Source organism: Epargyreus clarus, unplaced genomic scaffold (assembly GCF_041222505.1).
Source record: "Epargyreus clarus isolate Ecla_fem2 unplaced genomic scaffold, WU_Ecla_fem_2.2 ptg000016l, whole genome shotgun sequence".
In the NCBI taxonomy this organism is placed as follows: domain Eukaryota; kingdom Metazoa; phylum Arthropoda; class Insecta; order Lepidoptera; family Hesperiidae; genus Epargyreus; species Epargyreus clarus.
The window spans coordinates 2,789,629-2,804,496 of NW_027332224.1; the positions used below are offsets into that span (position 1 = coordinate 2,789,629).

Here is a 14,868-nt window from a genome sequence, read left to right on the forward strand (position 1 = left end):
CAGACTATAGTTAACTTTAAGTATATAAACATATAATAATATGATTTTAGACTAAAATTATCGCGGAATTAGACATTTTATTATGTAACGGATTCTCACCTGATGTAACCTGATCACGTTCTAACCACTGAATTACATAAAGCTCAGGTGATCTCCACAGAGCGTCATTACTTTCGTCGTTTAGTAAGAGAAGCAATAGAGATCAAGAAACATCCTACGAACTTCAATAGAGAAGATGGTTTTAAGTTAGCCCAAACGTGGAATCCAGATGTTAGTTTATACAAGTCACAAATAGTACAAAAGTACGGTGCGTAAGGATATTGTTACTGTTGTGTGTCGTGATATGGAACCTAGAAAAGAAAAACGAACTAGACGTAGGGTAGATAGATTAATCTACCACTAGTACTTGTCAACGGTATCTCCCCACCACCGCAGATTCGCCGTGACTACGATCCATGCAACTGGGTCGAAATATCGGCAATAAACAAATTTAAAAACGCATATCGTGAGTACCCGTTACATAATAAAAATATATAAACATATCTTAACTTACTTAGTGGAACGGGAAAGAATGTCAAACATTTGCACCTATTTTCCCTTTTTGGCAATTGTTACAAAATATTGAAATATGTTGAAAATATTACACCAGCTAAGTTAATAAAATAATGGAACATACCTTTGGTGGACATGATGGGGATACAAAAGACAGTTGACACGGCCATTGTGCCCCAGGAGCAGTTGATGTGGCGGCCAGTCTGTATATAAAATAAAAAAAACATTGATAGAAGAACCAAATGATTATTACATTTATTGCGACGATTGCATCAATAGAAAATTAATAAATTTTAAAATATTAATTAAACATTGTCCATTATCATCATAAGTAAATATTAAATATGGTCACAAATAATTAAATACAAATTAACAATTGCCATAAATAACCAAAAATCAATGATCAATCACCATAAATAATTTCGCAATCATCATTAATAAGGTATAAATCATATATCAACCGCAATAAATATATCATCAATGACCCCAAATCAATAAGGAATCACATAAAATCAATAATCAATCACATCAAATCAATCACTAATCACCAAAAACCAATCATCAATCATCAGAAACTAATCATCAATCACCCCAAACCAAACATCAATCACCACAAATCAATCATCAATCACCACAAACCAATCATCAATCACCTCAAATCAATCATCAATCATGGCATACCAATTATTTATCACTAATCATAATCACCATCAAGTTGTTGATGAGCACCGTGCAACAGCTGCAGTTGGACTGTATGGGTGGCAATCACATCAAATCAATCCTCAATCACACCAAACCAATCATCAATCACACCAAATCAATAATCAATCACACCAAATCAATCATCAATCATGGCACACCAATTATTTATCACAAATCATAATCACCATCGAGTTGCTGATGAGCACCGTGCAACAACTGCAGTTGCACTGTATGGGTGGCGTTCACGATGACAATGGAGCCATCTGAACGACCGACCACCAAACGGTTCGCTGCCAGTATGTAGATTGAGGCTGTTAGCTTGATTTCTGTGGAAGATGATGAATTAATTAAAATCAATATGTAACGATCCAGTAAGTAATAAGAATGTATGCAATGTTTTATAAGGTAGAAGTCCTGAAGGTGGTAGAACCCTTTGAGGTTCGACTCCGGCGGCACCACCGCCACACCTATTTCTACCTCATAACAGCAGTGTTAGGCGCTGCTGTGTTCCGGTTTGAAGGGTGTGGTAAGGGAGACATACTTTTCCGAGGCGGTTCAGCTTAGTCCTCAAGGGTAGCGGCGCATCTGTGGCCGACCTCAGGTAAGAAGTTAACCTTGTCTGGAGTTGATTAGAGATGTCTGTGAACGGCAGTAGCCACTTACCATCATTAGGACTGCATACTTGACTACTACTCCTATATTTCATAGAAAAAAATTAAATTCAGTAGTAACGACCATGCAATAAATAAGGTCTTCTACACACGAAATAATTGGCCAAGTGCAAGTTGAACTCGCACACGGAAGGTTCCGTACCGCCAACATCTTTATATTTTATTTTTATTTTTAGTACCTGTTACTATAGCAGCCACTAAAGTAAATACATTGTGAAAATTTTAACAGTCTACCTATTACGGTTCAATAGATAAAGCGAAAAACGTCGAGAAATAGCGGTTTCTTAATTGGCAACCAACTCTTTTTTCAACTCAACTTTTTTTTTATTTTTAGTATTTGTTGTTATAGCGGCCACCTTTATACATACTCTGTAAAAAATCAAGTGTCTATCTGATACGTTTCAGGAGATAGAGCCCTGTGACAGACGGACAGACAACAGAGTCTTAGTAATAGGTTTCCGTTTTTAGCCATTGGGTACGAAATCCTAAAAATGAATTATTTCGAGCTGTTTTATGTCCGTAGTGAGACGAGAAATGTTAAAGTATTATGATGAAAAGGTTGAGAACCTCTGCCGTAGTGTAACGTCTACTCACCCGGGTCCTCTGGGTGTCCGAACTGATCCAGTATACCAACGGGACTGGGGTTCATTTCCGCCCAGGCCATGTCCAAACTTGTCATCACTATCGGTGCGTGCGCTGAAAAAAACAAAATAACTTTAGACAATTTTCACAACACCAACACCACTAAGTTGGCTATGAAATGTTGCTTGTTTTGCAGAAAAGGCTACCAACGGAGTATTTTTAAATATATTTTAAGATAAGTTATAAGAGTTATAACATGATATGACACAGTATGATACGGTTCGTACAAATCATTTTGTGATTTTTTGTATTAAAGAAGTTCTCACGTGTATGCATAGCACACCCACACTTTTTTATTTATACAGACAACTTAGAACTGAAACAGAGATAAAATGAATTTAAAATGGAATTAAACTGACCTAAATATTGCATTTATATATCTATACTAATATTTTAAAGAGGAAAACTTTGTTTGTTTGGTTGTAATGAATAGGCTCACAAACTACTGGACCGATTTTAAAAATTCTTTCACCATTCGAAAGCTACATTATCCACGAGTAACATAGGCTATATTTTATATGAAATATATTTGTTAAATAGATTTTGAGGCGGTACAAAGTTTGCCGGGTCAGCTAGTGATAAGATATAGTAACTAACACGGCACGCTAGTCGGCACGGGAACAGCGGCATCGTCGACGTTCCACAAGGAGACCACGCCAGCGGAGTCACCTCTTAACAGCAATCTGCGCTGTTTACCACCCACCGATGTTAGGATGAAACGCATCGCTGGCGGGCAGGAGAGCAGCTGGAAATATAATCATAGTTTTGTTAAGACATCTCATATAAGAAAAGCAAAGAAAGTAGTAAGAATTTCAAAAAATTGTCATAAGATACCCTTTTGTGTACCATTTTATTATGACACAATAATGTTGCTCATCATCAACCCATTACTGTCCCACTGCTGGGCACGGGTCTCCTCTCAGAATGAGAAGGATTAGGCCATAGTCCACCGCGCTGGCCAAGTGCGTATTGGTAGACTTCACATACCTTTAAGATTTTTTTTTTTTTATAAATCTCTCAGGTATGCAGGTTTCCTCACGATGTTTTCCTTCACCGTTTAAGCAAGTGATAATTAATATTTAATACGCACATAAATTTGAAAATCAGAGGTGCGTGCCTGGGATTTGAACCTCGGACCCCTCGATCGAGAGGCCGCGTTTCTTAACCACTAGGCTATCACTGCGTACCTGCTAATAATGTTGCTCATTAGAATCAAATTCCGTAGAACAATGATAATTATTATACTAAAATAAACATAGTTTTAGGAAAATACGATTTATATTTATGATATTATTAATGTTACTGTAATATTATCAACTTCATTCAATAAATATCTAAGACTTAAACACCATAAACAAATTGTATTGAAAAGGCAACATAATATAAATAATTATGTTCACATTATTTTTAATAATTACATATTTCAAATATTTACAAAGGATTATCTTCTTTGAATAATTACCTTATTATCCGGATGCGCCAAAATACTAAACAGCACTGGGCTATCATGGTCAACAGTGGGGCCATGGAAACCCTTATGATCTGGTACTGAGCTGAAAGTATTAACAAAAGTAATTATTGTTCTTTAAATAGTTTAATAATAAGTTCATTATTCAAAGTGTATATTGCAATCTGGTACGAGTGGGTGTAAATATATCAAAATATACCCCCAGGACCCTTTTATATTTCGGCATAATATTTACAACTAGCTGACCCGGCAAACTTTAAAATATAGCGTATGTTACTCGTGGATAATGTAGCTTTCGAATGGTGAAAGAATTTTTTAAAATCGGTCCAGTAGTTTTTGAGCCTATTCATTACAATCAAACAAACAAATTTTTCTCTTCATAATATTAGTATAGAAGTATAGATGAATACTAATATTAATACTAATGAAAAATAATATAATACAAGTTAACATAATGTAAAATCTCATTAGCATCAATCCAAATATGTCCGTGATATGTATCAAGTCCCATGGCAATTTCATTATAGTGTCTGCTATAAAATATATCATAACTAGCTGACCCGGCAAACGTTGTGTTGCCATATAAATAAAAAGATGTTAAGGGTGAACAACCCTTATCACTTAGGGGTATGAAAAATAGATAGTAGCCGATTCTCAGACCTACTGAATATGTATATAATATTTGGTGAAAATCGGTAAAGCCGTTTTGGAGGAGTACGGTAACTAACATTGTCACACGAGAATTTTATATATAACATTATACAACATTTATTTTAATTTTTTTTATTTCAACTTTTGCTATTTATAATTACAAGATGGTTTGAGACATTTAGGTGTTTTTAATGTATCTAATGTATTTTTTTATATTATCATCTTATATATTCTTATAAATTCTCATGTCATAATGTTAGTTACCGTACTCCTCCGAAACGGCTTCCCCGATTTTCACCAAATTTTATATGCATATTCAATAGGTTTGAGAATCGGCTACTATCTATTTTCATAGCCCTAAGTGATAAGGGTTGTTCACCCTTAACATTTTTTTTTATATGGCAACACGTTTGCTGGGTCAGCTAGTTTTCTATATAGAAACTAGAAAGCTATTTATTTAATGTCATTTTAATCACTGAATATTTCGTTTAAAATACTTTTATCATCATCGTCACTACTATCAACAGCAATTATACATATTATAGACGATCACGTGATCATCCACGTGACACAACATACGTCATTCCCATTTTACAAATATTTACATTCGATTAACTAAAAATTTAGAATTCTTAGATACACTGAAATACATAACACACTCAGGAGACCCACAACAATAATCCAGTACCAGAAAAAATCAGTTAATAATCAGGAACAAACACTTTGAATAATAAACGATTATCAAAACCAACATACATATATAATACAAGCAAATTAAATAATAATAGTTATATTTCGGTCACAACATCTAGGTTCAGGAGTATACAATATGTAGAGTAGATACATGTGATAACAACAAAAAATCAAAAACCAAAAATATGGGCAATGGGGTGCGAAATGCAACACAACAATATACTAAACTATTTATAGCTATTAACATTTATTATGGATTAAATTATGCCAATGTATTGTTTAAATATTAAACGCCAGAGATACCGCTTCCGCAAATCGCAACATATTCACAAAGTGCAGAAACGTCGGGTCACCAGTTGGATGGGTGCCCATTAGTAGCCACCGGAAACATTTCCGTGCAGAGGAGACGTAAAACTGTAATTCTTTATTTGTTATCATTTGATGGCAGTCATTCGTCGGAAATCTTTTGGGCAGTTGAAAAACATTTTATTGTGAAACCTTTAGTGCAAGACTAATCTTGAAAGTAATAGAATCATTATCATTAGAGCCCATTACTTGCCCACTGCTAGGCATTTATCTTATATGAGAATAAGTGAAAATTACAGAAATTCCACCATATTTTTTTTAAACATAATTTAAAAATAATAATAATAATATTTTTTTAATTATTTTTTAGCTTCACACACAGTTGGCATAATTCTTCCATATTTAAACAACAACAAAAATACTAATATAACATGTAATATAACAGGTTATTATAAATTGTAACAGGTATTTTAATGTAACAGTGATTATATGGCAACACCAACACGTATTAAAGAAAATTAACGAAATATTTTTGAAAATAATAAATTAAATTAATGTAGTGAAAAGGGCCAAATGATATTTATACACCTTCCTTCGAGTTTAGGGAAGTGGGCGACCCACGCCCATCAGTGGGACGCGTACCAATTTTGAATATAACGCGTGGGGTCATTCCCTTCAGTGTAAAAAATAAACTAAATAAAATGTTTCTCTAAAAACAAAATCACACTCAAAACTAAAGGAATCTAATTTTAACCAAATTCAAAACTAAAGGCAAACCGTTTAATTCTTTTTCATATATATATTTTTTTAATGATCAAAAATATTTTTTTTCAATTCTTGTTTAACATTCAAAACATATACAGCATTTACATTACATATATTTACTATGAGCGTCGTTCAACACGTTATTTCTTAAAAAATAATAATAAAGCTGCATGTACTGAAAATAAAAAGTAAGTTTAACGATTTTACTGAAGACGCAACTATAACTCATCTATAAGAATCTTGCGGTATTTTTTAAATATCAAAGACAAAGAATAAAATTCTTTTGATAATATACGGTAGAAAATATTTATCGTACTATTCATTTCAATCATTTAACATCTCGCCAAACACCAAGTTATGAAATATAAGAAAGAAAGAATGAAACGATTTGCCTCCATAATAAACGGTGTTGCTAACCTACTTATAGCCCGTCCACGTAGCTTGCTATAAGAGAAATAGCTTCATTAGCTTACTAGCTATACATCCTTATTTAACGCTATAACGTTATTAAAATATATTACTTGTAAATAGCTGTTATTTTTCAACGGTTGGAAGCTTTATAAAACGTTAAATATATTACTAATATATTACTCGATAGAAAATAGCTGTTCGTTATTAAGATATATTATTTGTAAAGCTGTTATTCTGTTATTTCGTTATGCGCTAAACATAACAATGTAAAATATATTATTATTTAATTGTAAATAGCTGTATAACGTTATGAGGTACTTGGACTTAAAACTAAATTAATTGATGATTTTAAAACTAAAACATTTTAATGGTGATTAGTGACTCATTTTGATGAATTGTATGTATACTGTGTTCACACTTGCGTTCTATTTACGATTACTTTTCGATCTCTACATTTTGTTATAATAATATAATAACAAAATGAAATTGTTGATCATCATTTATTTACAATAATTTATTGCTTTATCATCTATATATGCTCGATACTAATAATCAATGTATCCAAAATTTTCCACCTAACTACTAAAACTTGTAAAATTTCGACCGTTGGTAGGCTAAAATTGAGTAGATTACTTCTTATTTCTTGCTCACAGATTTCTTTGTGGGTTGATATTTGTTGTCTATGAAATAATAATTGGCTGTGGGGAGAAACCCCTACGCAACAGTGGGATTTAAGGATTGCATCTATGTAAAGATTTAAGTCTTACTTTCAGGCTACCCCGCTAAGACTAACACTTATAAAAACCAATACATAGTTCTCCACGAAGTGTGAACACAGCATGACATGAACCTTTATTAATCACGACAAATCACGAAGAAGAAGAAAGAATTCATAATGTTCAATTATTTCTAACAAAATTGTACATGGTTAATTTTTTGCAACATTTTATAGTACCAAAAATATTCGCAAATACGTTTTTTTTTTGCATTCATAGCCGCATATTAGGCTTACTGTGTTCGTTGCACCAAAGACACCATCCTAGGTGAGACGAGAATACAAACATTTTAATCGGATTCGGTTACATTACGGGTCAATCAATTGTGATTGTTATGAGCATTTTTGCTTTAGTAATAAATATTCATAAAAAGCCCGCACTCAAATTTAAAAAATATTTTATAAGAAAACAAGAAATAGAACTGAATATTAGTTTTGAAAAATTCTTTCTTCGACTTCAAAACACCTAACATTGAATACTACAGAGGCTTATGTGCTCTGATGGCGATCTAGTGACAAAAACGTTTGTTGATTGTGTAATTTTGAAAATTTATTTTTTTTAAAAATCTATCTTGTTCGTGAACAACTTCTATAAGATTTTATATGATAAAAGTAGCATATGGGCAGGGCAATGATGTGTAATGGCCAATGCAGCCCACTGTATCCTGCCACCAACCCAAATAGCAGTGTTTTCAGCATATTATTTTTATTTGAGAAACTCGCTTACATTTTTAATAATATTTAAATGTAACAAATTTACTTTAATAAATATGAATTATTGTAATATTAAAACATACAAATAATATCTAAACTAGCAGTGTAGCGTTCATACATCTTTATATACATCGATACCTTAATTCGCAAATCAGCCAACTCCACTTTTTGTCAAAATTTTGTTTTTTTATTTATTTTGATGTACGTGTTGAACGAAATAAAAATAAATAAAAAAAACATTTAACAAAAAGTGGAGTTGGCTGATTTGCGAATTAAGGTATAGACATATTAATTTCAAAATTATACCCCTAAGGGGTTACATATTTTATAGCCCCTGAGGAGTTAAGTCGGGTACATATTGAAAAGAGTCCAATAATGCTAATTTCGTTTTTTTTTTTTTATAATATAAGAGTAGCAGACGAGCATGCAGTCCACCGGATGGTAAGTGGCTACTGCCGCCCATGGACATCTGTAATGAACCCAGATAGGATCAGATATTCCTATCTGAGGTCGGCCACAGATGCGCCGCTACCCCTGAGGACTACGCTGGAACGCCTCGAAAAAGTCTGTCTCCCTTACCACACCCTTCAAACCGGAACACAGCAGCGCCTAACACTGCTGTTATTAGGTAGAAATAGGTGTGGCGGTGGTGCCGCCGGAGTCGAACCACAAAGGGTTCTACCACCTTCAATTTCGTTATTTTTTAATGCAAAATACGTACATATGGTCATCCTGACCTATAGGTATTTGTTTAAATATTAAAGAGCTCTCTTTACACTTTTAGAAGACCCATAACATAAGTTAATCTAACTTTTGTTTTAATCGAAGTTAAAAATTACAAAAATCACTGTATGTGTTACTTCAAAATTTATAAAACGCAACATGCCTTAATTATGACAGCAAATGTTATAAACAAATATGACAAAACAAGTTAATGTTATGTTCAAAACATATTAACAAATCATAATGTTATCATATGTAAACAATTGTAATAAAAACAACTAACTTTGTTGCAATTGTTATTTTAAAATATAGACAATGTCATAGTCCGCGCCAAACTGCTAGTCCGCTCTGAAGTTGTTGCGAGCAGGTGTAGTCATACAATTTGATATGGCGACGTGATTTATTTCTATATTCAAGGCGGATTAGCAGTTTTACGCGGACTATACTAATAAAAACAATGTAGAATTAAAACAAGACCTTTTAATAATAGAAAAACATTTCCAAATTTAAAAATAAACCCATTTTTCAATACGGACCCGACTATACCTCAAAAACCTTGAAAGATCATCTCCCAAATATAAAAAAATGCAACTTACTTAGCCGGTAATTTATATAGGTATCCCTTGCCTTCCGTAGACCAGACCAGAACTCTGTCGGGCGCTAAGAAGTCACCGGACATCCAACGCTCGCCAGATGGCGCTTGCATCGAGCAGAGGACTGAGAAATCACCTGAAAAAAGTGTAACATAGTAGGAAGTCTTGTAGAAGTTAGAAAATTTCACATAGATAATGTAGTTTAGGGAAATTGCTTTTGTTTACCATTTTTATATAAGTACGCGATTTTCATGTATATACTAATTATTTTATCTATTTTGCATTTTTCTACATACATTTGAACGAATGGATACATTTTTCTTCATTCATTTTTGAAGGCTAGCGTAAGGAACACATATTTATTAGCGTTTGAGACGTGGCATTTAATGCCGCATGGATAGCAACGCACATTTGACCGACTTCGAGACGGAATCTAATACTATCTGAAGTTGATTGTAGATGTAGATGGGTGGCAGTAGCCACTTACTACCATACGGACTGAATGCTCTTCTGCTACTTCTATATTATAAAATATTCTAGTTCAATCATATTTTTTTTCATATTTTCTATGAACATCTGACTCATTCATTCACTCACCACCGTCATATATGTGGCAATACTTAGTTCACACGACGAACAAGGAGCGCGTTCAGTCCTTGCTTAGACTCATACTCGTTTATTCAACAATCATTCCATTCATCTATTCAACATCTGAACGAATGTTTACTAATTCGTTCATTCACCCACCAGCATCATATATCTGGCAGTACTTCGCGCACACGATCTACTAATTGATTAATCTATTTTGCATTTTTGTATAAAGATACTAAGCGGATATCGCAATAAATTGTATGTATAATAGATATACGAGTACATACATTTCCAGATAGAGATAATATTCATTCAATTTTTTGCAAGTTGAACAATAGATAGCTACCATATGCTAAGTCATAGATATGATACAATATGTTATATGATACAATATGTTTATCTCGGCCTCTCGATCGAGGGGTCCGAGGTTCAAATCCCAGGCACGCACCTCTGATTTTTAAAGTTATGTGCGTATTAGAAATTAATTATCACTTGCTAAACGGTGAAGGAAAACATCGTGAGGAAACCTGCATATCTGAGAGATTTATAAAAAAAAAAAAATCTCAAAGGTATGTGAAGTCTACCAATACGCACTTGTCCAGCGCGGTGGACTATGGCCTAATCCTTCTCATTCTGAGAGGAGACCCGTGCCCAGCAGTGGGACAGTAATGGGTTGTTGATGATGATGATGATGTTTTATGTACATACAGTCAATCACTCACCCGCATCATATATCTGGCAATACTTAGCGCACACGACCAACACGGTGCGCTGATTGTGCGCACAACAGTTCAGGGAGAGAGCGTTCAAACACCGTATTTGCTTAGACTCGTTCTCGTATATCGGCTCCGATTGCTTGTTCTCGTGGCCTAGGAGGGACCACACCTGGAAATTTATTTTAATTATGTGCTTGTATTTATATTATATTAGGACTTGAATTATTATGACCGAAAGTGAGTAAAAGCCGAGTTCAAATATTCCATTACATACCCAAATAAATACATAGGTCAAGCTAATTAAAGCATGGTAAAAAGGAGATGTATACTTAGATAACTTATAAGATCTGCGGCAGTACATTATTTAATTACATAGTCTTTAGGCGTAGCAAAGAATTAATCAACCGCCTGAGAGATCCATTATATGCTTGAGATTAGCTACACTAATATATCTTATAGGAACACATTTAACAAGAAGCTTTCTATTAAATAAAGAATAGTGAACAGTGTTTACATACCTTCACCGTGCCAGTTATAGAAATGGCAAGAACAACATCGTCTTTTCTCGATGACGGGCGTAGCACCTGCAATTCAATAGGGATCTTACAATTAACTAGTACAAAATCATCTTGATTTTTTATAGGAATATTTGTAATATTAGATGGTACACGAATATTTGGAGGTGGTAGAAGCCGTGTGTGGTTCGACTCCGACGGCACCACCGCCACACTTATTTCTACCTAATAACAGCAGTAGTGCCGCTGATTTCTGGTTTGAAAGGTGTGATAAGGGAGACATACTTTTCCCAGGCGTTCCAGCTTAGTCCTCAGAGGTAGTGGCCTATATGTGGCCGATCTCAGATAGGAATTTCATCTTATCTGGAGTTGATTACAGATGTCTATGGGCGGCAGTAGCCACCAGTGTCTCCTACTCCTATATAATGGAAAAAATGATGAAACTGCTTCTTATAATGCGACAAGCGTGGTGGTCACCATACCGATCTGACGCATAGAGGGTCCCGGGTTCGATCCATGGCCAAACAAATATCTAAATGATGAATTTAAGTTTCTGTTTCTGGGGTTGGGTGTTTGTGTATTTGTCTCTGTACACCCACCCTACAGGGAATTCTGGTAGCCCCACCTATTAGTGTAGAAAGCGTTTTTCGCGTTTTGCGAATAATTCAAAATCAACTTACATGCAAAGCAGAAATCCAGTCTGGGTTCATTTTGGAGCTTAGGCAAAACAGAATCTCCAATGAGAATGGGTCCATGATCAGAATTTCTGCATAGTAGCCATTGCAGAACAAGCGAAGATCTTCACTGTTGCACATGTGGTATGCCTGTAAGGGATTCATTATAAAAATTTCATAGTTAGAGTCCGCGCCAAACTGCTTGTCCGTTCGGACAGTTGCTTTGACATTCAAAAAGTGATCTGTAAAGAACCTATTTTGAATAAAAAATTTTGATTTGATTTGATTTGATTTGGAATATAGAAACGAGTCAGGTCGCAATAGCAAATTGTAGATATTAGCGGGACGAAGACAGCGCGGGCCCCCCGGCACCCTCCGCTTCCCGCTCTCGCCCCGAAGACATAGCGCTAAATAACTAAATCTGCGCGTAACAACTTCAGAACGGACTAGAAGTTTGGCATGGACTATATGAAAGTAATGTTTTATATTTTTTAAAGGTGATGCAACACTTTTTGGTTCAACTCCGATGCCATCACCGTCACACCTATTTCTGCCCAATAATAAGAGTATAATAGTAGCTGAGTTCTGGTTTAAAATGAGTGGTAAGGGAAGACATACTTTTCCGATGCTAATTTAGTCCTCAGGGGTAGCAAGACATATGTGGTCAACTGCGGGTAGGTCTATCTGGGGTTGATTAAAGATGTCCATGGGCGGTAGTAGGTACTTACCATGAGGTGGACTACATACTCATTTGCTGCTTTTGTTGTAAAAATATATATTATTGTTATAAATATATTTTCTACAAATATCAATGTTACCTGTATATTGGTGTGAATCTGGGATAACTTGACACTCTCTCGGCATTTGCCATCAACCAAGTCCCATGTGCACATCTCACCGGCCTCCGATGAACTTACTATAAAGTTATTGTCCTGTAAAATATGTTTTCAATGTAAATCAAAAGCATCCTTACAAGGTTTAAATTTGATATAAAGATAAGTGCAAAACAAATCAATAAATGAATTTATTGTTACGTGTATATGCTCTTATCAAGTATATTTGTTTCAGTGTCCATTATAATTGTTTTGGTTGTGGACAGACAATTGCCAAGTGAACTTAGAGATATAGTCAAATTTGCAATAAATCAGATGAAGAATTTTGCAGGGTGAACTTAGGGATATAGCCAATATTTGCAATATTGCAGATGAATAATTTTGCAGGGTGAACTTAGGGATATAGCCAATATCTGCAATATTGCAGATGAAGAGTTTTGCAGGGTAAACTTAGGGATATAGCCAATATTTGCAATGTTGCAGATGAATAATTTTGCAGGGTGAACTTAGGGATATAGCCAATATCTGCAATATTGCAGATGAAGAATTTTGCAGGGTAAACTTAGGGATATAGCCAATATTTGCAATGTTGCAGATGAAGAATTATGCCGGGTAAACTTAGGGATATAGCCAATATTTGCAATGTTGCAGATGAAGAATTATGCCAGGTAAACTTAGGGATATAGCCAATATTTGCAATGTTGCAGATGAAGAATTATGCCGGGTAAACTTAGGGATATAGCCAATATTTGCAATGTTGCAGATGAAGAATTATGCCAGGTAAACTTAGGGATATAGCCAATATTTGCAATGTTGCAGATGAAGAATTATGCCGGGTAAACTTAGGGATATAGCCAATATTTGAAATGTTGCAGATGAAGAATTATGCCGGGTAAACTTAGGGATATAGCCAATATTTGCAATATTTTAGATAAAGAATTTTGCAGGGTGAACTTAAGTATATAGGCAAAATCTGCAAAATTGCAAATTCAGCACCTTGCAAATCAGAGCCAATGAGTATGTTGTTACACTACTGGCCCATAAATCTTCAAATCAATCACCCATTACACTCACAAGTGAGAAAATCTCACTAATTTGTATCAAGTTAATGTAAATTACATTAAGTTGTAGTTAATATTGAAGTAATTATTATTTAAGTATTAAGGGGCTCTTTAAAAAGATGTTAATGATTAAAAAAATCTCTAAACCTCATCTTATAATCTAGATTGTGTCCTGTATCTAAAAAATCCACAGCTTTGATACTATAAATATTTAAAGTTTGAACATTAATATTTACCTGAATAATAGAAGCCCTGGACAAACAAGTGACTGGTGCCGTATGCCCCACAAGCAGGCATCGCGGAGTCATCTTCAAAGTGTCCGGATTGACCTGCCAGATGCAGATCTGGCCGTCGTAGCAACCGGTGACCAGGGTTTTCTGGTCTCGGGAGAGGTAGACTGAGGAGACACAGTGCGTGGGGGCATGCTTGCCCCATAGCACCACGGGGACTATCAGGTTCGTGCCTGGCATTGTAGCTGGAAAATGTTACATAAAAGAGTTATTTAATACATTTTAACTAAAAAACAAATATAGAAAAATAACATTTCTTTTTTTAGATAAATGAAGTCAAGTACTATAAAATAAATATGATAATTACATTTTAAATTGTTATGATAAGTATCAATGTTATTCAATATTAAATTAAAACAATTTAGCAGTTATTTTTTTTTTCTTTTTCTTTCTTTTTTTCTTTGTTACATAACTAACTGTTAAGCAGTTCAGCTGATGTCCACCATTCTAATTAAACAAGATTCTTATCAGAACTCAATTATAATTGCTATGAAAGGTCCAAATTGGGTACCTTTATAGAAT

The 14,868-nt window shown here is 34.4% G+C and overlaps 1 protein-coding gene across 8 annotated transcripts in view; it reads right to left on the reverse strand.

Annotated features, from left to right (window-relative positions):
- Nucleotides 1-14,868, reverse strand: part of Rbcn-3B (WD repeat-containing protein Rbcn-3B) — a 185,362-nt gene that overhangs the window by 169,977 nt on the left and 517 nt on the right. For 6 of the 8 annotated variants that reach the window (XM_073081393.1, XM_073081391.1, XM_073081389.1 and 3 more), the window contains exons 2-13: nt 14,293-14,531; nt 12,981-13,094; nt 12,169-12,312; nt 11,492-11,557; nt 10,980-11,142; nt 9,670-9,802; nt 6,868-6,894; nt 4,030-4,120; nt 3,165-3,312; nt 2,520-2,621; nt 1,440-1,580; nt 677-755 (exon numbers count right to left, since the gene is read on the reverse strand). In XM_073081393.1, the coding sequence (XP_072937494.1) occupies nt 677-755; nt 1,440-1,580; nt 2,520-2,621; nt 3,165-3,312; nt 4,030-4,120; nt 6,868-6,894; nt 9,670-9,802; nt 10,980-11,142; nt 11,492-11,557; nt 12,169-12,312; nt 12,981-13,094; nt 14,293-14,526 (1,442 nt within the window). In that variant the 5' untranslated portion in view covers nt 14,527-14,531. The remainder of the gene's footprint in view (nt 1-676; nt 756-1,439; nt 1,581-2,519; nt 2,622-3,164; nt 3,313-4,029; nt 4,121-6,867; nt 6,895-9,669; nt 9,803-10,979; nt 11,143-11,491; nt 11,558-12,168; nt 12,313-12,980; nt 13,095-14,292; nt 14,532-14,868) is intronic. The other 2 variants (XM_073081392.1, XM_073081390.1) reach the window with 1 other exon arrangement.